Source organism: Sceloporus undulatus, chromosome 1 (genome assembly GCF_019175285.1).
Source record: "Sceloporus undulatus isolate JIND9_A2432 ecotype Alabama chromosome 1, SceUnd_v1.1, whole genome shotgun sequence".
In the NCBI taxonomy this organism is placed as follows: Eukaryota; Metazoa; Chordata; class Lepidosauria; order Squamata; family Phrynosomatidae; genus Sceloporus; species Sceloporus undulatus.
Genome location: NC_056522.1, coordinates 324,181,827 through 324,206,353, shown reverse-complemented (window position 1 = coordinate 324,206,353; position 24,527 = coordinate 324,181,827). Strand labels below are relative to the sequence as shown.

The 24,527-nt window shown below is 41.5% G+C and overlaps 1 protein-coding gene across 1 annotated transcript in view; it reads left to right on the top strand.

The window, feature by feature from the left end:
- Positions 1-24,527, top strand: part of RYR3 (ryanodine receptor 3) — a 423,771-nt gene that overhangs the window by 148,946 nt on the left and 250,298 nt on the right. The window contains 11 exon segments of the mRNA XM_042477733.1: positions 384-543; positions 1,044-1,191; positions 2,784-2,989; positions 5,800-5,974; positions 14,407-14,615; positions 14,791-14,966; positions 15,834-15,870; positions 16,659-16,819; positions 17,578-17,743; positions 21,649-21,735; positions 22,447-22,673. Coding sequence (XP_042333667.1) covers positions 384-543; positions 1,044-1,191; positions 2,784-2,989; positions 5,800-5,974; positions 14,407-14,615; positions 14,791-14,966; positions 15,834-15,870; positions 16,659-16,819; positions 17,578-17,743; positions 21,649-21,735; positions 22,447-22,673 — 1,752 coding nt within the window.

Here is a 24,527-nt window from a genome sequence, read left to right as displayed (position 1 = left end):
TACATATGCATGCACATTTTGGTGAGTAAGCTGGATGTGGTAGATTGTGCTAGGAGCCATAATTATCATGTTACATACTAATACGTTTAAATGAATCTGCAAGAAAGTTGAGGAATTCAGAAACTGTGATTTGTTTTGTTAAAATATTAACAGATTTTAAATTGTTTTCCCCCCCATATATCAGTTGTTTCATGGAACTATTTTTCTGGAGATTGTTCAATAACTTGGACTGTCCTTGTTATCCTTTTGAGTTGCAATTCTGTTAAATAATGACATATACTTGGAAAACTTCAACAGCTTTGTATCTAATACAAATCTATATATTACTACTAAAGGAAATTGACTTTAGTTTCCAATGCTCTATTATTTTCACTGATTTATAGTTATATGATGTCAAATGGCTATAAACCGGCCCCTTTAGATCTCTCTGAAGTAAAACTGTTACCTTCGCAAGAAGTATTGGTTGATAAACTTGCAGAGAATGCACATAATGTCTGGGCAAAAGACAGAATAAAACAAGGATGGACCTATGGCATTCATCAGGTATGTTTATTTTTTATAGAAAAAGAGATGATGTTAATATTCCAGTGGTTTGGGAAGTGAAAGCCATATTCATTTGAAGTGGTACTACTTGGTGATACATTTAATTTGTGAAAAGCTTGTCCTTCTTGATGATTGCTTTGTTCAGCTGGAAAGCTTGTGATAGCTTTTTGCTGAAACAGCATGCTATTGTATGACTATAATATTGGCCACACAAAGACCTCAGTATCTTGAAATGGCTTTGCAATGGCTGTGAATTTATCTTAAAAAGTCAGAAAAATCTGCAGCTTAATTAATAATGCAGCTTTTTGCAAAAGTTGTGCTCCATAGGACTTAGGAATTTGCTTGCTTAAGATAGTATTTGTGCTTGCATTAACTAGCTCTTTATTTATTGTTAGGGTATCTTCACATAAACTTCACAAAAGGAACAATACAGGTTTGTCTGCTGTAACATATTTTCTCATATCTCTGTAAAAAGTGACTATTTCTTTTATGGATCTTAGGATCTCAAAAACAAACGAAATCCTCGATTGGTGCCATATACATTATTGGATGAACGTACTAAGAAATCAAACAGAGATAGCCTTCGTGAAGCTGTTCGTACTTTTGCTGGTTATGGATATAACGTTGAGCCACCAGATCAAGAATTAGGTATGTGTTACTATTGCATTATTAACATTTTCAGTTGCAATACATCAATTTAACAATATTTTCTACCAATTGATAGGCTAGCTCCTACTTCTGATGAGGCAAGTCAAGGGATAATGTGACCCTTGTAATAGTAATAGTGCCACTCTATTCTGCTTTGGTCAGGCCTCACCTGAAATACTGTGTTCAGTTCTGGGCACTAGAGTCCAGAAAGAATGTTGACAAGCTGGAGCATGTCCAGAGGAGGGGGGACCAAAATGGTGAAGGGTCTGGAAACCATGCCTTATGAGGAGAGACCTAGGTAGATGGGGATGTTCACCCTGGAGAAGAGATGTTGAAAAGTGATAGGATTGCCCAGTTTGCCCAATATAAATATTTGAAGGAGTGTCCTATTGAGGAGGGAGAAAATTTGTTTTCTGCTGCTCCAGAGAATAGGACCTGGAACAATGGATGCAAACTGCAGGAAAAGAGATTCCACCTCAACATTAGGAAGAACTTCCTGACAGTAAGGACTGTTCGACAGTGGAACATACTTCCTCGGAACATGGTGGGGTCTCCTTCTTTGGAGGTCTTTAAACAGAGGCTGGATGGCCATCTGTCGGAGATGCTTTGATTTAGAGTTCCTGCATGGCAGTGGGTTGGACTGGATGGCCCTTATGGTCTCTTCCAACTCTATGATTCTATGATTCTATGGTGCATTACAGACCGCCCAAAATGGGTGGTCTGCCGCTGCTGTCATTTGCAGCGCGGAGGAGCCCCAGTGTCCAAACTGCATGGCTCCTCCGCGCTGCAAATAAGAAGCACCAAAATGGCGCTTCTCTTTGCAGTGCAATTATGATGTCGCGAGGCGCCAATGGCGCACTCGCGATGTTGTATGTGACGTGCGACGTGCTGACAAAACACATCCGCTACGTCAAGATGGCGGCGCTATGTCAAGATGAAGGTGCCATTTTGTACGGACTCGGTCCGTATTAGAGTTAGGGGCGTCCGGAAGGGACACCCCTTCTCAACCCTAATACACACCGAGTCAACCCTACTACGCCGTTTTGGCGCGTCTGTAACGCGCCTATAATTGCTCGGATATTCAGTTAATCTTACGTCAAATAATAACTACATGCCTACATGCCCTACCCTGAGAGAAAGGTGAGATATTGATTGACTATAGATGCTCTGAAATATCCCCACATCACTGTGACATATCAGAGCAATGCCATTAAAGCAATAGCATTACGTTTCTGTACCACTTATCAGTGAACTCAGCACTCTCTAAGAGGTTTACAATATGTAAACCAGTTGGCCCTAACAAGCTTGGTACTCATTTTACCAACCTATGAAAGGATGAAAGTCTGAGTCAGCCTTGGAGCCCTGGGAAAAAACTCACAACCTTGTGGCTGCAGTACCGGCATTTAACTACTGTGCCACCAGGGCTCCTTAAGCACCTGCTGCAATGTGTGGATATCACTGAAGAAAATAAATAAAGGGTTACTCTTTGCTGTTTCAGATTTGTTGTTTTTGTTGTTGTTGTTGTTTTAATCTAAATCCACAAACTCCTGAAAAATTCAGTGATGGCTACTATACTTTCTTTTGTTTTTCAGCTGACCAAACGGTGGAAAAAGTTAGCATTGATAAGATACGTTTCTTCAGAGTGGAGCGGTCATATTCAGTGAAGTCTGGGAAATGGTATTTTGAATTTGAAGCTGTTACAGGAGGAGACATGCGTGTTGGGTGGGCAAGGCCTGGTTGTCGACCTGATATAGAACTAGGAGCTGATGACCAAGCATTTGTCTTTGAAGGCAGCAAAGTTAGTACATTTCATTAAAATTAAGTAGTACAAAAATCTAAGTCTGGCAAAACAACTACTGTAAAAAAATGACTTGTCTTTGTTACATTAAATGTGTATAGCTGCAGGCACCTTTTTGACTCACACACAGAGACCTTTTAAGAATCAGTTTCTATGGCAGAGGCCCTAAGAGGCCTATACTATGTCTTATGAGTTAATGGTGTTTAGGACTAGTGTTGCTTTTTGTTTCTTATTGTTTAATTTCATTCAATTTTTTTTTCATTTTCCTGGAGCGGAAGCAGAGCACCTGGAAAGTGCATGTGGAGCCCTAAGGGCTCCTCAGAGCACAGGTTGGGAACCACTAGTTTAAGGAGTGGTAAAATAGAGGTAGATGTACTAAAATGGCAGGTAGGCTGGTTCTTGGTGTTTTATATCAAAGTAAATTTGCTGTACTACTCTTAAATTTTTAGAAAGCAAACATTCCTGGGCTATCATATCATATATTAAATGAATAATTAAAGAATTTTATCTGTAGTCATTTGTGCTTTGAAAATGAGTGTGAAGAATTCCCTCTTGGCAGCACTTGTTAGAGGCAGAGACAGTGAATCTGTAATGAGAAAATGACTGATGGTGTTTTACACAGTTTGTGAGCACACTATAGTGTATATACCATGCTTAATTTCTAAGAATCTTTTTTTTGTTTGTTTCATTTGCTTTTTTAAAAATTCTTTTAAAATAACACTTTTATATATTAGAATTTAAAATGTTATTTTCCAGGTTTCAAATCTAAAATTTTCAAACCTTTGGAAGAAAACAAAATCAAGTTTATGTTTATGTTTTTATTGTGAACATAAGCACAGTGCCCAAGTTCTCATTCATTTCTGATTCTCCTTGAGAATGGGTGGATGGGGTCACTTCGTGATTTGAAGTTTAGCAGACTATTGTTTTGAACATATATAGTGATTGTCTCCTTTGCTTTGCTAGGACTTCACTGTTTTAAAGAATTTTCTCAGGATAATTCTGGGAGTAAAATAAGTCCTCCACAGTGCGATGGGAATTTTATATCCAGCTCTAGTATCCTAAGAGAAGCTCTTAAAAGAATTCTCTAAACAAAGCAATACAGAGATGTCTCTGTTGCTTTGCTAGACAACACTTTTGAAAAGCTGCCCTGGGAAATATAGATGGAGGATTAATAAAGTGATTTCTCAGGTTTGGCAGCTGGGCCTGAGGAGCTGTCTGTCAAGAGAGGAACTCATCTTCTTTGATAGAATTAGGAAGTGAGAGAGAAAGAGGTCACATAATCACATTAACTGTTGGAATTTCTCAACTGAGTGTTGCAGTTAGCCAGAGAGAGAGAAAGAAAAGAAAGAAAGAAAGAAAGAAAGAAAGAAAGAAAGAAAGAAAGAAAACTAAGTCTGGTACTCTTTAAATGACTCTGTGTTAATAGTTAGTGTAATTTGGCTTGTAGAAAGGGTTTCTTTTTCACTAGATCATATCCTCTGTATGTTAATTTTTGTTTTCCATCTGTAAACCATTCCTTTTTACTTATAACCATGTGAGCCCTAATTGAATATTAAGTGAATTGTGTGGCATGAATTTAGTGATTTCCCCCTCACAGGCTTAACCTCCATCCTTATCACTCTTTTTTTGGAGGAACAAGCTGAGAATCTCTTATCTGAAATGCCTGGGAAAAGAAGTGCTTCAGATTTTGGATTCTTGTTGTTGTTTTTTTAATGGATTTTGGAGTACAGCCTCTTGCTTCTGCCTTGTGACCAAATAAGCAAGAGTGGGCAGCTGGTGGACTCAGTGGAGATCTCCTGTACAGTACTGTTGTGTGTTTTTGGGTACCTTCAAGTCATTTCTGACTCACAGTGATCCTATCACAAGGTTATATTGGCAAATTTCTTTGTGCCATTGCCATCCTCTGAGGCTGAGAGAGTATGACTTTTTCACATCACCATTGGGTTTCCATGACCAAGTGGGAATTTGAACTCTGATCTCTAGAGTCATAGTCCAGTGCTCAGACCGCCGTGGCATGTTGCCTGTGGAACTGTGAAATGGGAGGAGGCATGGATTCACACCAAGCACTACACTTGGGTTCCTGCCATTTCACAGATCTCTCTTTCCAGCTGCATTTCTCTCCACCCTCATGTCTCTCTTCAGCCTTACTGGAAAAGAATACAATGCAGGAGTTCTCCAAGGAGGCTGCCAGCTGCCCACTTCTGCCTTAGAAAAAGCAGGAGCCATACCACCACCTCAAAAGGCAGAAGCAGATGGTTGGCATGCTGCCCAAAGGCAGAGAAAGTCTTGTAGATTAGGATTTTAGATTTTTGGATAAGAGGTACTTAACCTGTACATCAAATGAGTAACTCACATTTACAGACATGCTTATACATCACAGTAGTTTGGTAGATCCTCCTGAAGAGTGTTTCACTTGGGGGTGAAACAGACCGGCAGTTTGGAGTAGTCTCTGGCTGCTCCAGCTACAGTCAGCCCCCAATTGTCCTGGGACCACGGTGACTGGATGCCATGGTCCCAAAGGCAGAGCTGCCATGGTCCTCAACAGGCCTCTAGCAAGAAGCAGCTTTTCACCATTCCTTTTCTGGATGGCTTTGGAGTGGCTTCCAGCCATACTGGGGCCATATATTATCTGCACGCCATGCCCCCAAAGTGGTCTAAAGCAGCACTTTTTGACCTATCTGTTTTGGGTTCTTGTTACTTAATACAAAATTAATACTAATTTTGTTACTAATTTGAGAAAAATAGCTTCTTTATTGGTTGTCTTTTAAATTTTAATTGAATGTCTTCTGTTGGACATATTTATTTTTCAGGGTCAGCGTTGGCACCAGGGGAATGGATTCTTTGGACGAAATTGGCAACCAGGAGATGTAGTGGGCTGTATGATCAATCTAGATGACAAATCAATAATATTTACACTCAATGGGGAGTTGCTTATAACCAACAAGGGTTCAGAACTTGCTTTTGCTGACTTTGAAATAAACAACGGTAAACTAATTTCTTGTTTTGACAGTGCATATAACTGTAAAGAAATGGTGAAAAAGTTGTATGGTTGCTAAAACCTTGCTTTTACTGGAATTTTAAAATAATGTTTAATCTCTGGGGCATTTGACAATTTTAGGAACACAGGAAGTTATTTTATACTGACTCGGACCATCCTGTATTGTCAAATCTGAGTGGCAGTAGCTTTCCAGGAATTTTCTCATGCCCCTGCTTGGAGATCTGAACTGTTCCTTGGTGGCTCCCCATCCAAGTACTAACCCTTTTTAGCTTCCAAAATCAGAAAATATGGAAAATGTTTAGATTGATAAGCCAAAGTCCATTGGCTACCTATGTTGTAACTAACAGAGTGTCTTGGGCTCCATTCCCATTTACAGATAAATCGATGTGTGATCCAAATTGATTGATCGATTCAACAGCATAGCATGGTTCCCACTACATTTGCACCAATCACATTTTCCCCCTCCAAAATAATCCACTTGTGGTTCCCATTCACAAATGAATCGATTCAAAATGATTTGGGTCTAGCCAGCTGAAGGGGAAATTTGAATCGATTCCAATCTGCATGTGGTTCACACTTAGGCAGATTCGATTTATCAAAAAGAAGTGGACAAAATCAGCATCAGAAAGACGTGGGTTAAATGGGTCTAGTGCATGGTCCCCCCTCTCAGAATTGCTTCAGCAATTTGGATTAAGTGAGAACCAGGTTCATTTGAACCATTCAAACCGATTCATAATCCAGCTTTAAAGGTAGTGGGAATAAGGCCCCTGAGTTCTTTCATGCAAAAGATTACCATAAGCTGAAGTCAACTTGATAGCAATTAAGAACAACAAAGTGGGAAATGAGGTACTATTGGGTACTTTTTAGCTTTCAGTGAAGTAATATAATAGACAAAGTCTTTTCTTTTTTTTTTTTCTTTTTTGGTCAGCAATCTTATTAGTATTAACTGAGGATACTGGAGATATTTTTTATTACTTGCCAGTTCAATTTAACACTGTGAATAGCTTAAAACAATGAATTTAATTGGTTATTTTAGAGATCCTTTAGGACTGGTAACCTTGAGTAACCTCTAATTAAAAATATGTGAAAAACAGAGAGGAACGTCTTTCTGTTGGAGCAGAGGAATAATTGAATCCAACACGTTCTTCTTGATAGGACAGTAGACTAAATCCATCAATGTTTTTGATGTTTCCAGTGGACTTAAGCTGCAGCACAGTTTCTTGAAACTTAGGTACGGTACAGATAACTAAGCTGCTTATACTAAAACAGAAAAAAGGAAAAGGAAAGGTATATTAAATATAGGTGGGTTATAGACCTCCGCTTTGAGGCGGTCTGCCGCCGCCGCCTGCTCCGTAAGGGAGCTGCCGCAGCCACACCGCGCGGCTCCCTTGCGGAGCAAAAAAGAAGCTCCAAAATGGAGCTTCTTCAAGCGCCGCCTCTATGACGTCCCGAGGCGCCAGGGGCGGACTCGCGACGTCATAGACGCCGCGACACGTGTGGACGCACAGCGTCCGATACGTAAACATGGCGACCCCCATGTGGAAGGTGCGCCACCATGTTGTACCCTTCCTAACCCTAGTACGTATTCATTACGTACTAAATGGTGGTCTGTAACCTGCCATAGTATTATATTCATATAGAGAGCTATGGCCCGTTACAGACCGCTGAGAAGCGGCAGTCTGCTGCCGCCGCCAGTTGCAGCATCCAGGAACCACAGCAGCTAAATGGCACGGTTCCTGGACACTGCAGAGAAGGAGCGCGAAAATTGCGCTCCTTCCTGGGCCCCGGAAGAGACGCCGTGAGGCGCTAGTCGCGCACTCGCGGCATCACTTCCGGGGCGCAGTATGCGGGCGCAGAGCGTCCGCTACGTTAAGATGGCGGCGGCCGTGTGGAATGGCCACCGCCATTTGTTATGGACTCAGTCCGTGCTAAGGTTAGGGGCGTCTGGAAGAGACGCCCCTTTCTAACCCTAGCACAGACTGAGTCCCTCCTAGGGTGCCTGTGTGTAACGGGCCTATATATATATATTGTATGTAGTGTATGCATAAGCAATACTTGGAACATAATTAGATATCTTGGAGATGGGAGCCAAGTTTAAACACAAAATTCAATTGAGGTTTTATATATACCTAAGACCCATAGCCTGAAGGTAATTTTCCACAATATTTTCAATTATTGTGTTCATGAAACAGTGTTTCTGTACATCGAATCATGAAAATAAAGGTGTCACTATCTCAGCCACCCATGAAAAAATTTTGGATTTTTAAATAAGGGTTCTGACTTTTGAGTTCTGGTTTTGCATGGGATTTTTTAAACAGATTTCACCAAAGTCAAGAGACTTGTAGGAATGGTTGAATTCCCGAAGAGCTGGACTGAGTATCTCTTCTGTATTTCTCTTTTTCTCTTTTGCTAGCACCTGCAGATCCCTTGGTATCACTTGTTTAATGTGTTTATAATATACTTTTATGGACATGAGCAATACCAAAGGAAGAAATCTGATATGGAAAATTGTTCTTTAGGACACAATTCCAGACAAGAGAGTTTTTAGGCATTATTTAAATGAGATTAGTGGGATATAAGAAGAGTGTTGCAGAGCTGAAGACCTACCACAGAGAAGTCCCTGTCCCTACATGATTTAAGTGGGTAGGGTAGCAAGGGGCTGATGACAACCCAGCTTACAAATATGCACAATACATTATTTTTTTGTAGAGCCCAAATAAATTAATACTGTAATGTTAGGCAGCATTCTTTGGCATTCACTTTTATTTGACATACCGCATAATCTCTTTCTTGCAAGTAATAATCTGTAATGTTTCATCTTTTTTAACATTGAAAGTTCATATCAATATTAATTTTACTCTTACCTTCAAATGTTCAGATAACATAAAAAATAATGATAGCCAATAGTACTATTCACGTTTTTATTCAGTATATCCCTGTGATGTTGAGAGGCAGTGATCCATACTGCTCACTGATAGTCGTTATTAAATAGTTGTGCTTTACAGCTTCAAGTCATCAATGATAACATGCTAGTATAATTAATGATATACATTTCTGTTTTAACCATTTCCCTCTCTTCCTGAGTACTTTTTTGTATGAATAATGCACAGGTACCATGTCTGTTGTTTAGCCAGTTTTTTTAATAATACATTTATTTAATGTACAGCTTCATTAACTTTGGCGGGATACAGACCGCCCCTTTGAGGTGACTTGCACCCTCCCCTTTCCCCTCCATATTGGGGCCTGGGCATCTGCAGCGGCAGTCCCAGAGGCCACAATCTGCCGCTTCTCCAGGCCTTGGGGAAGTGGCAAAATGCCGCTTCCCCGTGGCCTGGAAAAGGGTTTGGGGAAGGGGAGAAAGGGGCCACTCAGTCCATTTCTCTTCTGCATCGCTGGCATGGCCATGTAAAGGCCGCACCAGCAAATCAATGCATGCGGCAAAAAGGAGCTCCGTTTTGGAGCTCCTTCCTGCAACGCTGAAAGGGCGCCCCAAGCGCCCTGCAGCGTTGTGGGGACATCAGACCCGTGCCGTGCTGTTTGGCTGCAGTGCAGCCATGATGTCATAATGGCAGCGCCCGTGTATACAGGGCGCCGCCATTATCACGCTGACACGATCTGCTAGGATTGCGGGGTGTGCGGTGACACTGCCCTCGGGCAAACCTAGTATGTGTCCAGGCCAGTGCAAAGTGCCAGTCTGGGAAGTCCCACTGTCTCCTTTTTCTTTCCTTCTGTTGGAACAAATGTTCATTTAAACTGTTGTAAAATATTTTGAGTGGCAGGGATTGCATCATGCTGAGTAGCACCAGGTGATGACTCTTAGCCAACTCTGTATATTATTGCAATGAGAGTCAAGGCACCTGTGGGAAGATAGTGGGTTAGAGTGGAATGGTTGGTTGAAGAGTATTGGTGTTTTGTTTGAATACAGCAGAAGTAAGTTGATGATAATCAAGAGGAGTGTTTGTAAATATCTTGCATATATTGCAACTACTGCAAGTAATGAGCCTCCAAGGACTTGAAAGAAATCATCTGTTTCTGTGAGTCATTCAAGTGTGGTCAGTGCATTGCCAAATACTGAAAGCTGAGTTTGTGCTTCTGCACTCTGCTACTGATAGCTACTGTTGAGGATAATTACTTCAGACAGTATTGAAAGTTGGCATCTCTGGTGGGCCAAAGGTTTTGTTTTTGTTACTGCATCTCAAGCCAGGATAGAAGAGAGCCAACACCTTCAATCCTCCAAAGCTTTAGTCATTTAGGGAGTCAGAGTAAGGATTATATTTTTACATTAGAAAAAAGCAAAGAGTGCACTCTCATTAGCCTTCTGTCACTCTCTGTTTTGTTTTTTTATTTGTTTACTTTCTGTTCAAAAGAAAGTCCCACTGGGTACATTAGCTCTATGTTTCTTTGTGTTGTCAATTGCTGCATAGCTGGCTGATTTTATGTTTTGATCTTCTACATCCGGACCTGCCAGTTTGCTCCTGCCTATTCTTCCTTGCAGTGATCTTAACATCTCCCTAAGAATCACAACATGTTTTATAGATGGCTTAGTGTGGTTCAGGATCAGTCACTTGTTTTTTCATTTAAACCTGCAACAAAACGTTGAATGACATCTTGAACCCAATTAAAACAAAGAATATTAAACAACTTCTTTTATCCCAAAGATCTTTTATATATGATTCTTGATTATTATTTTATGGACTGTTTAAAATATTTTTGTGTCTTGTGTCTTGAGGCCAATCTTCCTAAAGAGAGTTTACAAAGTAAATATTTTAAAACAATAATTGTCAGCTCAACTGCTGGGGTCCAACAACCACTGTCAGCAACTCAAACGAGTCCTGGGGTTAAATCAGACCCTTGGAGCAGAGCTGGCAAATTTCCAGAAGCCGAAGCGTGGCTCCAAAGTCCAATTTGGGATGACAGTAACTGGATGTCTTCCAGGAACTGCAGCAATGCAGGAACCTCGGGGGACACACAGCAAACCGATGCTGTAGCTTCTTCTGATAAACCACCAGAGAAACAAAGTCCCCAAAGAAAGCGGTTGCCCGACTCGGCAGGCTGACCACTTTGCCGTTAGACACAGCGAACGACTACAAGCCCCAGAGTGTTCTGGGGCTTGTCCCAGCTCCCTATTGGTGCGTGGGGCGAAAGGGAGGCACTTCCGCCCTGCAACGCTCTGGGAGCTGGGCTCGGTGACCGGGAGTTCCGGTCCTCCAGGGCAGATGATTGGTTCAGCTGCCCTGGAGGAGGAGTCTCCTGGTCAGGTGGTACTGAGGGCGGGGCTTAGGCCTATATAGGCCGTGCTGCCAGCCCCGGCCCTCAGTCGGCGCTTGGCTCCGGATGGTTAGGAGCCAAGCAGGAAGGGAGGAGGAGCTGAGCCTTCTCCCACCCACCCACCGCTTGGGTTTGGGGTTTTTGTCACAACTTTGGGGCGGCAGCATAGGCCAGGATCCGCACGGTGTGGTACCAGGGCTACGGAGCTCTGGTTTGGGAGTCAGTCGGGACCTGGGGGCGAAGAGGGCAGGCGTATGGCCATTGCGGGGGCCATAACGCGAGAGCGCCTCCCGGTGACTAGGGGCTTAGCGAATATGTGAACGCATGGCAGAGATGCGGTCATACGGTGTGCCTTAGCCCCTAGGTCATCCCAATACCTGGTGGGTGCCAGGTTGTGGTTAATCAGACAAACGTGGGGTTGTTTGATTTTGCAGATCCTGACCTCATGCTTTGTGCCAACCCTACCAATGGTTTGCTTAATAAAGTTGTGGCCTTTCCTCCAGCACGGTCTCCTGTGGTTATTCGGCAGCAGCATCTGAGGCAATGCTCTTTATTCACAGTGCTATTATACAAAACCAGAACTCCAAAACATACCAATCCAACTCCTACTTCAAACCCACAAGCTATCCCTTGCAACCCCTGGGTTTATATAGGCGGGATACAGACCGCCAATTTGGGGCGGTCTGGCCCCGCCCCTTTCCCCGGAGTATCGGGGCTTCAGTGGCTACACCGGCAGCCGCTGAGGCCCCGATCCGCCACTTTTCGGGCTGCGGGGAAGTGGCAAAAGGCCGCTTCCCCGCAGCCAGAAAAGGGGTGTCCCTGGGGCTTCAAGCCCCAAGGACACCCCGCGGCGGCAGGGAGCAGAGAAAGGGGCCGCTTGGCCCCTTTCTCGTTTAGTCCACTGGGCGCAGCCTTCAGACAGCTGCGCCCAGCGGACTAAACCCGGAAGGAGCTCCGAAATGGAGCTCCTTCCTGCTCCGTGTCCAGGGCGCACTAAGCACCCTGGCGCGGAGCTACTACGTCATGGACGCGCCGCCCCGTCTAAAGGCGGCGCGGCCATGACGTACTCACTGCGGCGGCCGTGCGGAAGGGCCGCCGCCGTTTAGTGCGTGTTCGCCACGCACTAGGGTTAGGGCGGTGCGGAAGCACCGCCCTTTCGTACCCCTAGTGCGTGGCGAACACGCACTAAACTGCCGGTCTGTAACCGGCCATAGTCTCCAGACCATGTGGTCTCCCAAACCCAGTGAGTTCAGGTGTGTAACCATGTCATGTGTCTCCTGTGCAATCCAGACACATGTTTCATCATCCATGGCTACGTGCACTTGGACACTGAAGAGTCCTTGAGACAATGAGCTTCAGCTGTGCTGATCAGCCTTACCACTCTGCTGAATGCTCATGGCCAAACACACACAGATCAAGCATTTCCCAGTGTGCTGTGTTTTAACCCTTCAAATCCTTGACAATAATAACATTAAAGGTTAAAGCATTTTTAATAATAGCAAGCACTGTACATATTTCTAAAATAAAATTGGACAAGCATTCATTTAAAAGTAGACTAACATTAAGGCCTTTAAGGTTTGTTTAAAAAATAGGGAGGAGAGAGACACATGCATATCCTATTGCAGGACATTCTGTAAAGATAAGACCTCGCTCTTTTCTCTCCCTCCCTCTTTCTCTATATATAAAGTCTTATCTCTTGTCTCTAAGTATCTGATAGAGTTTACTGGCAGGCACATAAGCAGTAGTTTTATGGCTGATCTTAGGACCTTGGCAAGTTCATATAGTTACAGATGGCCCTCTAGGTCAGACTACTGAAATGGTACTTTGTGAACTAGTGCCATTCTGAAAGCTGTTGGCTGCTGATCCATCATGAGTTTCTGGGAAAGAAAGAAACAGTGGTAACCAATGAGCACCAATATGGTACTGGTCCCTGGTACATTGGAGAAAAAAGCCCTGCTGGCCTTCCATATCAAGTAATATTGCTTTCGGCAACACTGTCTCAAGTTTCTGAGGGCTTTAAGTGATCAGTTATAATTTGTGCACAGCAATAAATGAAACTAGGGCCCGAGACAGACGGGTCAAAAGGGGCGTGGCGGCGGCAATACTAGTGTTAGGGACCATGCACCAACCGCACGATCCCTAACCCTAGTATGGAGTGGCGGCATACTAATGGCAGCATCCCATGTACACTGGTACTGCCATTGTAAGTGCCGTGCAGTGTACACAGGGTGCTGTGCATCGCTTACACCATTAGTGTGCCAGTGGCGCACTCACAACGTCACTCTGACACCTTAAAAAGAACCCGGAAATACTGGGTTCTTTTTACTCCGGAGGGAAGCCATGCAGTTTGGCAGCTGTGGCTTCCCTCTGGAGGGAAATAGGCCGCCACCAGCCCAGACATTCCTAAAGGTATGTACTAGTCCTAGGACAGAGGGGCTAAGCAGATGGGCCAGGAGAGTAAGGGCCATGCCCGTGCTATCCTGACCTGGGGCAGGCAAGTGTTTACATGCTTGCCCACTGCCATGCCATTGACTCACTAGCACCATGTGCCCCTTAATTGCCTCAGCCATTGCTGCTACTGTTGCAGCTTCTGACATGGAAATGGGGCACCTGGCCACATGGCCAGGCACCCCTTTTCATATCAAAGGCCACAGTGGGAATCTTTTCAGTAGTGGAGACAGCAGAGGCAGGTAAGGGGCACACAGGACAGTCCAGTCTGCAGGCTATTGCTGTGGAGTTTCTGCCACAAACAGCAGGTCTTCTTGTCTTGCACTAAGACCCTTTTTAGCTAGGATAGGACTGGGACCACCAGACCAGTGACCAGTTTGGCCAATGCCAACTTGAAACTATTGGCTTGTATTGTTCAAACAGAACAACACAAGCCCAGAGAGTAACATAGGCCTTTTGGCCTGTGCATACAGCCCGAGAGTCATACCAGCTGGTACATTTCCTTACTGTAAATTCTATCAGTGGGGATTTTATTATTTTTTTTTTAAAAAAATAACTATACAGTTAATTACCAAAAAAAAAATCATTCCTTTAAGCAAGATAATGGGAGCATGGATGCTGGTAGTCTAGACTTAGCAAAGTAATTTCTAAGCATCTATGTGTATGCATTTTCCTACTCCAAGTACATCTTTCTTTTATTCAGGCTTTGTCCCTATATGCTCACTGGGTCTGTCTCAGATTGGCCGTATGAACTTTGGAAGGGATGCCAGCACCTTCAAGTACTATACAATGTGTGGTCTTCAAGAAGGCTTTGAACCTTTTGCTGTTAACATGAACAGAGATGTTGCTGTGTGGTTTAGCAAACGTTTGCCAACATTTGTTAATGTGCCAAAAAACCACCCTCATATTGAGGTAAGAAGGGGCATGATACCTTCACCCCTATTTTCAAACTTTTATTGCAAGAGTTATATTCTTATTCTACTGCCATTATTCTGAAGGTTGCCTTCCTTTGGGGGCTCCGGTCTATTGTAGAATTGCTCTTTTTATTATTTGGTAAACAACTTTTTGCTGACCTTTTTTGTTGCAGGTAACAAGAATTGATGGAAACATTGACAGCCCACCACGCTTAAAAGTGACCCATAAGACATTTGGAACACAGAATAGCAATGCAGATATGATATATTGCCGCCTGAGCATGCCCATTGAATTCCACTCATCTTTTAACTATAGCACTAATTTGGAACTTGATGGATATCAAAAAAGGTTAGATACACATTTTATATGGTTAGTTTAAAGCTTTGTTTTTAAACAACTCTTTTCTCTTTCTTACCATCACATAAGTTCCAGAATTTTTAATGTCCCTCGTTCCCACCTCTATTCACTTGCTTGGATCTTATGGGTCTAACATTTTTGGTGTGAAAGCAAGAAATGTACTTTCATGTAACTAAATGGCTTAGATTATTGCAATAGAATTTACTGGGAGATACTTTGTCACTTAATATTTTTTCCAAAATGTTGTATTTATACTGTCTGACTGAATTTATACACTGCTTGGAGCCCTTGTATTTAGCATATGTATGCATTTATTTAAATCACTCAAGATACAGAAGGACATTCTGACGCTGGCAGACATTACATGTTTGTCTTTTAAGTGTCAGAAATAATTCATGCATCACCGTAGTTTTTTGTGGGTTTTTCAGGCTACGTGGCCATGTTCTAGAAGAGTTTGTTTCTGATGTTTCGCCAGCATTGGTGGCTGGCATTTTACGTGGCTTCCAGCATATGCTGGAAGCCACGCTGGAAGGAAGGGAGCCATGCACTGGAAGAAAAAAAAATGGTGTGTGTTGCCGTGGCATACGCCCAGTGTGCCACTACCACAGGCACGAGCCCCATTCATTTGAATGAGGTTTGAGCATCCTCGGTTTTTCCCTCTGCATAAGGGAAGGGACGACTGTATCACTTAAGTCATGTATCACCCTCTGTCTAGAACAAGTTTCACTCCTTGAATAAAAGTGCTGCAGTATATACACACCAAATGAAGAATATTTTTTTCAACATTAAATCATTGTTTTGCAGCATCATTTAATGTCTTGTGTTGTCAAATTACTGATAATCTTAATTTATTTCCAGGAAACAAATGCAGGAGTTACCTGTTCATGCCTTAACAGTAAGTATGTAGCCTTGTTTTTAGTAATGAAACAGCTATCCTAGGTTTGAATTGGAATGACACAGTAATCCCCTCTGCCCCAAAATGGGAAAATAGCTTAAGTTATTGGAGTCAATCCAGATCGCTTAACCATATCATGGTCCTCATCTGAGACTAATTGCACTTTCAGCCCCTGCTCCATGCTCTGCTCCATTCCTTCAGAGCACTTACCTGGTAGTAGCTAATCCTCTGGGTATTTTGTGGCAACAAGTGGAAGGAAAAGAAGGGAGAAAGATTTCTCGTTGATCCATGCAAGTAGATGAAAGTAGATATGGGAGAGTACTGCTAGCTTGCATTACAATCTTATTCATAGAAGCATTCACGAATGTGGTTGAGGTGATCATTTGAAACAACCCCCCCCCCCCAGATGGGTATTACAGTGCCTTGGTGATAGAGGTATTTTTGGTATATAAAATACTGCATAAATAAGTGTAAGATGTTTTCAGCTGTTGGTCTTCTATTTTGTGCATAAATAGTAATCAGATACAGAGATGCTCAGCGAAAAGTGAGCAATATCAAAACATATCAAATGTGGACTTCTCTACTACTCCAAATATCTATCCAAGTATAAAATCAAGAATAATATAATTCAAACCTATCATGCTGACTCCTTGAATTATTTTTTTTTAAATCTGTTTAGTTTTTTCCCCTCTGAGAACGTTATATAGTTATTTCTGCTTTAAAGTAGTAAAAACGTTTAATGTTTACATTTGTAAATTGATGTACTTTGTATATCTTTTTCATTTCAGTACTACTATTCAGTGCGAATCTTTGCTGGACAAGATGCATCTTCAGTCTGGATTGGTTGGGTAACTCCTGATTACCACTTTTACAGTGAACATTTTGACCTAAATAAAAACTGCACAGTAACAGTTACTTTGGGAGATGAAAGAGGCAGAGTTCATGAAAGGTTTGGACTTCAAAATCACCTATTGAATAGTTATTGAATAGGTTGAAATTAATTTTTCCTGTATTTGGAAACAACATTTAATGTTTAAACCCTGAAGATATATAGAAATTAAATTGCTTTGCTGTTATAAATAATAATTGAATATTAATTTTAAAAAATTAAATAATACTTGAACTTGATGTCATGCAGTTGCTGGGGACTTAAATTTCAATTAGTAGTAATAATATTTACTCAGCTGTATTTTATTGAAGACTACTGTTTTCCTCAGCTACATTTCCTCTATATCCACTGTCCTGTGGCTTTAAGTATAACAAAAATTCACCTGCAAAACCTTGTTGCAGAAATTTTAAAAAGAAAAAAAAAAGGCCAAATGTTCCTTCAATTTGAGCTCAAAAGTATAATTCTGATACCATAACACTAAGATGTTAATGTCATATGGACAGTTGATGGAAAGAAAAAGATCACACACCCCCCCCCCGAAAACACTGTGCTTAGAATAAGAAGGGGAGGGGGAACAATCCCTGCAAGTAAATACATTTAAAACCAAGTGAAGCCTTAAATGTCTAAACTTTACTCTCATGTAATTTGTTTCTTGTTTCTTGTTTCAATAATGTTTATCTGTTGAGTTGTTCTTTTCCCACCAAAAAAGTAGAGCACTTCTCTTGTGGGGTGTTGAGAACTCTGTTTACTAGTATGTGTTTACCAAGGATCATATACAAACATTAATGTTTTCTGAAGATTTCTGATTTTTCCCCCAGTGTAAAACGGAGCAATTGCTACTTGGTCTGGGGAGGAGAAACAGCTGTTAATTCACACAGATCAGGTCGTGGTAATATTGATTTAGAAATTGGATGCCTTGTTGAATTGGCTACTGGAATGCTATCATTTACAGCCAATGGAAAAGAGCTGGGAACTTTCTACCAGGTATTAATGATCTCCACCCCCCACCTCCTCCCAATGATTCTTCTTTACTTATTTTTTTGAGTTAGAAATGTATGATGGCTGTTATGGCATTCTTAGATATGCACATAGGTTTTGTACTGGGTTTGTAGTCTATGCACACAAGATTGTGTGAAAGGATCTGCACATGTGCATCTGGCTTTCAGCTTGCAAAGCAGTGATAATGCACATTAATGCTTATTACATTACTGGTAATAAACTTTCAAGAAGAGGAGTTGTATTCTGAAGTTCCCACACTCTTTGGACATGTTTATATCTAAAAAGAACATCAGAAAGAAACTGCTTAAATTTTATATGGAGAGCTGATGTAGGCTACGTTCCCACTATAATTTAAAGCGAATGGCTGATTGGGTTATATGACTGTCATTCCCATTTCATACCAGTTCCAGTCCTACTGTGATCAGTTTCAATTGTGATGAAGTGAGGCAAACTAAAAAAATCAGCTCTTTCCTGACACTAGTTCTTTAGTGGTTCTTTTGAAAAGAATCGATTCCAAAGCATGTTCAACAAGTGGGAATGATGGATCAGAATCACATCACTCTGGAGGGGAGGGACTAATGGCAGAGGGATGTTTATTATCCCTCCTCAGTTTTTGGTAGATCCACCATTTCCTCCCCCCCCCACCATGCTGCCTTTGTGCTTATGGTGTGGCCTATGGGCACATTGTTTTTTAAATTGATAGAAGTTTCAATTTATTTATTCTGCAACTACTTGCAATCAGTGAGAAGTAATTGCAAAATCATTAAATCAAATATTCTATTAATTTTTCTTAAAATTGATAGAAGATTCAGTGAGGTAAGTAGCTGCAAAACCAATGAATTGAGAGTGTGATTTGCCCAAGATCATCCAGTGGGTTTCCATGGCTGAGCAGGTATTTGAATCTTGGTCTCCAGAGTCATAGTCCTTTCTTTCGGCCTGTGAGGGAGAAAACAGGCTGGCCCAGCATCATCAGGGGATAGCCTGGAGATAGAGCGTTCTCCCTCCATAACTGTCATCTTTCGGCCTGTGAGGGAGAGAACAGGCTGGCCCAGCATCATCAGGGGATAGCCTGAAGAAGAAGAAGAGCCCTCCCTCCGGTCCATCTGCCTTGGTCCAGGCCTCAGAGGGAGAGAAGCATGCTGGACCTGATCCCCTCCCCCCCCTCACCATTCCCTTCTCCTTTTGTGTTGTGTCTTTAAGATTGTAAGCCTGAGGGCAGGGAACTGTCTATTATCCCCTCTGTTGTAAACCCGCTCGGATTCCCAGTGATTGGGCGGTATATAAATAAAACCTATTATTATTATTGTTGTTGTTGTTGTTGTTGTTGTTATAGTCCAACAATCAAAATACTATACCACATTGACAATCACACTTTGGAAAAAATAGGCACACAATAGCATTATGGCTGCAAGCTGAAACATCTTGAAGGCACACAACAACAACAACAATCTGGAAATAAAAAAATGGGTGGCCAGATTCCACATGTGGAGATGTATTTCTGTAGGCTCCACATGGGCTGCCTAGGAGGGTGTACAGACTATCACCTCACTTTCAAAGTAATGCCCTGTGTACAATGATTGTATTAGGATTGTTGAAACCATAGAACTGCCTCTCTTAACATCATGTTTGACAGGCTCTTCCAGGAAAAGTAAGAGAGCAATGACAAGCTCCAGCTGCTTGTCTCAGCGCTTCTCTGGTGATTGCTAGCCTGAGCATTTTCATCCACCCCTGCCTGTAAAATCATCAGGGCTGTGATAGAGATGGGTAGCAGAACTCATGCTAGCACTCAGAGAAGCATTAAGACTTAGCAATCAAATGATGTAGGTGCAATCATTACCATCTATATTGTCTCTTAACACCATGAGCTTTGAAGCCTAGAGCTGTGCTGGGTAATAAAGGCGGTAGTATCTGCAGTAGTAGATACTTGCTTCACATAGTAAGCATCATTCTTCTCCCCCTGCCCTGGTCAAATGCTACATCATAATGTAAAATAAAATTAATTATGCTCATAGTTATTTTGAGACCAGACATTTGCTCAGCATGCCCATGTCAGGATGAAAAGTGGCTTGTGATGTGTTTTTTTAATTGTTAAAAATTAATATGTTTCTGGGGACACCCACTGAGAAGATGCTGTCTCATGTTCACGCAACAGGTATCTGAGAGGGTGGTGTGACAGAGAGCAATGCCTCCCCAGTAAATCTCAGAGCAAGGGCTGATTTGTAAGGCAGAATATAATCCTTCAAATGACTTGGATCTGAGACATATAGGGTTTTGTAGGTCAACTAGTATTTGTTGGTATTTTGACGTCAAGAATAATATTTCATTGCACAGTCATCATTCAATTGACGTAGAAGTGTACAGTGTACAGTGGTACCTCGGGATACGAAATACCCAGGTTACGAAATTTTCGGGATACGAAAAAATCCCATTGGAAATCATTGTTCCGGGTTACGAATGTTTTTTCGGGTTACGAAGAAAATTTTTCGCACGAAACGCGGCTTTTCCCCATTAGCGCCTATGGCAATTCGGCTTACGAAGGCTTTTCGGGTTACGAAAGCGGCCGCGGAACGAATTACTTTCGTAACCCGAGGCACCACTGTATTTGAAAAAAAATCACCATGCCAGTCACCACTTATATCAGCAATGGTTGCAGCTTATGTACATAAAAATCATACAGTTTTTCCTGAAATTCTGTCCACCCATACTCCCATCTCCTAGTGAAATTATGGTGATTCTCCCTGTGACATCTTATTATTCTTTATTCAGAAATGTCACAGGAAAGCTGAAGATGAAATTAATAGTTCTACATTTAGTGCACTGTGCAACAGATATAAACAAGCTATGAAACTGTAATTAAGAGGGAAAAGATTATGGTATGAGTTTTATAAAGACAAAAGGGTTGAACAGTAACACAACATTTATTTTGAGTGCTGAAAGAAGGAAAGAAAAATATATGCAGAGTGTTGAATTCAATATGGAATCACAAGTAGTTTGCCAAGTAGTTTGTAGGACCAGTTTAGAAACGATTGTTTTTTGTGTGTTTTTCGGGTGATGTGGCCATGTTCTAGAAGATTTTCTTCCTGACGTTTCACCAGCATCTATGGCTGGCATCTTCAGATGCTGGTGAAATGTCAGGAAAAAAATCTTCTAGAACATGGCCACATAGCCCAAAAAAACCACAAAAAACTATGGATGCCGGCCATGAAAGCCTTCGACTTCACATTAGAAAGGATTGTTGGAGATCTGTGATGGTATCCTATTTTTTTTAACCTAACTCAGAGGGTATGATTTTATTCAGTGAGACATTATCAGGGTGAGGATTTAATCCTTTCCTTTTGCTGCTTTCTCACACCTGACATTGCTTGTCCTCAAACTTGCATTTTGACTTTCAGTGTATGTAAACAGAAGGCATATCCATCTCTCTCTCTGTGTGTATGCAATTATTAGAAATATGAGATACTGTGTGCGCACACACACACACACACACACACACACACACACTTTCCTCTTTGCATGTGTGGATGAGAAGCAGTCCTGCAGATATTTGTAGTCTTGTGCATTCTGCTCTGAAACAAACTACCCATTTTAACAGTGTAATCTTTGGACCAAAATATGTTTTCCATCCAACTAGGAGGGTGTAGTATTTTAGGATTATATTGTTTAGGAAAATGCTTATTTGCTGGCCTGACTATGCTACTTTTTAATTAAGAAATAGTGTGACATGCTATACATGTCTGCTCAGAGATAGTCTTTATAGAGTTAAATGGGGCTTACTCCCAAATAAGTATCTATGGGGTTGTGTCCTTAGGAAGTATATTTTTTACAGTTTCCTTGGCATAAGAAAATAATAGGCTCATGCTGCTTTTAACTGTATTGACTATATTTTTCAGGTTGAACCAAACACAAAACTATTTCCAGCAGTCTTTTTACAGCCTACAAGCACAAACCTGTTTCAGTTTGAACTGGGTAAATTAAAGGTATTTTAAAAATAAAATTACTATCAATATAGGTAATGAGCAATAAATTAAATTCTAGAATGCAAACTGTGTTAGTCAGGGTATGTGATTTCTGGTGTATGCTTTTCCTTCCTTTGAATTATTAGTGAAATGACACCAGGTTAAAGTAACAATGAGAAACAACACTGTTCGAAATAAAATATGAGAAAACGATTCATAGTATCAGATGACTAGTGTTAAAAACAATCTCTTTTCATTAGTATCTTGCATTGCCTTTTCCCCAAGCAGTGGCGTGTTCTAGGGAAACTTTACAGGATTAGTATACTTCAGAAGAGAGATTCTGTAGACTTGTTGTGTTTTTTTGTAATGCTTATTTATTTTCAGGAGTAAACTGAAGCATGTATTACAGGTGTATAGTAATGGTTCTCCCACATTTAGTCAGGTGGCAGGATGTGTTTTGAGATAGACCAATGATGACTCCCCATTTGGCAGGGCATTCTTCTGTAGCCCTTCTGCACCTAGAATGCACTAGGAAGGTTGAGCCCCATTCAGACATCACACCATGGTCTACTTGGTCCATCTCCTGACAGAAGATGCCTAGGTCTCAGGCTTTAATGGTAGACATGCCTGTCATAACAATTTTATGAGAGATTCTATTTTTCAAGATATATTCTTACCTTAATTTAAGGTTCAGTGTTTGTTGTTAAAAAAAATCCATATGTATTTTCACAGAACACCATGCCTTTATCAGCAGCAATATTTAAAAGTGAAGAGCGAAACCCCATTCCCCAGTGTCCTCCACGACTGGATGTGCAAACAATCACACCTGTTGTTTGGAGCAGAATGCCAAACGTTTTTCTGAAAGTAGATGCTGACTTGGTCAGTGACCGCCATGGGTGGCTAGTACAATGTCTGGACCCTTTGCAGATGATGGCTCTTCATATTCCAGAAGAAAGCAGGTACATAAAAAGTATGCTTCTGTAGTTTCCCTGAGAGCATGAGGTATACATTAGATATATTTCTTTGTGCTTCTCATGAGCAATTTATGTCTAAATGAAACCAAGTAAATTACTTCTTCAACTTTCTTTATTTTTACTGTTACAAATGTTAAGATAAAATCACTTTTTGCTTTGCTTGAAGAGAGGAGTAAAAAAGGGGGGTATACTTTGTTGAAAGTACCAAGAGCAGATTTGTTTTAGACAGTTTAACTGAGGCGCGTTCCAGACACGCCAATAGTATGTGCTCAGCACGTACTAGGGTTACAAAAGGGCATCCTTTCCGGACGCCCTAACCCTAGTACGTGCCAAGCACGTAAAAATGGTGGCACCCTATACAAATGGGCACCGCCATGTTGACGTGCCAGACGCTTAGTGTCCGCATGTCCCCCTGCGCTTGCAACATCATGAGTGCACCATTTGCACATTCGTGCGTCGCAACCACAGCACAAAAAGAAGCCGCTTTTTGCGGCTTCTTTTTCCACCGCCGGGAACCCTCCCCATTTGGAGGCTGAGGCTTCCTGGCGGTGGAAATGGAGGCGGCGGCATACCACCCTTTTTGGGCGGTCTGTAAACTGCCTTAGTTTATAATAATAATAATTTATTTATAATTAGTTATTCCAGAATGTACGGGCAGGGTCACATTCAAATTTCTGTGCACATCATTGAAGGTTCCTGATTCAGCAGTTGAATTAGAACTATAGGTTAAATCAGAAGAATCATGAGTGAAAGAATATGCCTGATTTACACAAACAAATCTTCATTTAATATGTCAAGATATCAACAAGTCAGGCATATGCACACTCTGTTCTTGCATTGTCCCTATCTCTTTCATTCCCAGTACTGTTATAATTCACACTTCTGAGTTAATTAACCATATTTTCCCATGTGCCATTGTTACATAAAGCCAACAGTGGCTACCAAGATTAGGACTTGAAGTCATAGCTTGTAATTGGTTTAAATGTTCTTGTTCTTATCCTGCTAATCATATTTTCTTGGTTTGGATGTAACTATGGTTAATGAATGCTTAACTCTGATGCACCAAGAAGGGAAGATAGGAACAGAACTGCAAAGTGAAAGTACTGGCCCATGGCTATCTCATTTATTAAATGATAGTGGAAGATTCCTAACAGTGTATTAGTGTATTAGGAGTTGTGTTACAGCATGAGAAACATAGTGAATAAGGATGATACAGGTAGAATTTAGAGATGTAGCTGTGTTAGTCTGCTATATCAGTATACAAAAGGATCTTGGAGCACTTTGGAGCACATTTGAGACTAACAGTGAAAGAAACCCACTTTTGGAACCAACTAAAGTCTGCTGTGATGCATTTAACGACTTTTTTTGCAGATAAAATCTCTCAGATAAGAGCTGATCTGGACGTGGGCATTAAAACAGAAACAGTAAGAGAGGTGTCCAGTGACTCCATGGATTATGTTAAACTGGATCACTTTGAGTTTGTAAATACCGCTGAAGTGGACAAGCTTCTTGGAAGCGTAATTAGGACAATGTGCCCCCTCAATCCCTGCCCATCAAGGTTGACCGCCCAGGGAAGTGATGCAATGAAGACACTACTACGATCTATAATTAATCCATGCTTTAGGGAGGGTAAATTTCCAGATCAACTAAAATAAGCGGTGGTCAAACCACTTTTGAAAAAACCCTCCCAAGACCCAAGAAATAATTATAGACCGATCTCCCTTTTACCATTCTTGGGCAAGGTGATCGAGAGGGCAGTTGCCTTACAACTCCAAGTTGTCTTGGAGGAAGCCGATTATCTAATAATAATAATAATAAAATTTATTTATATCCCGCCCT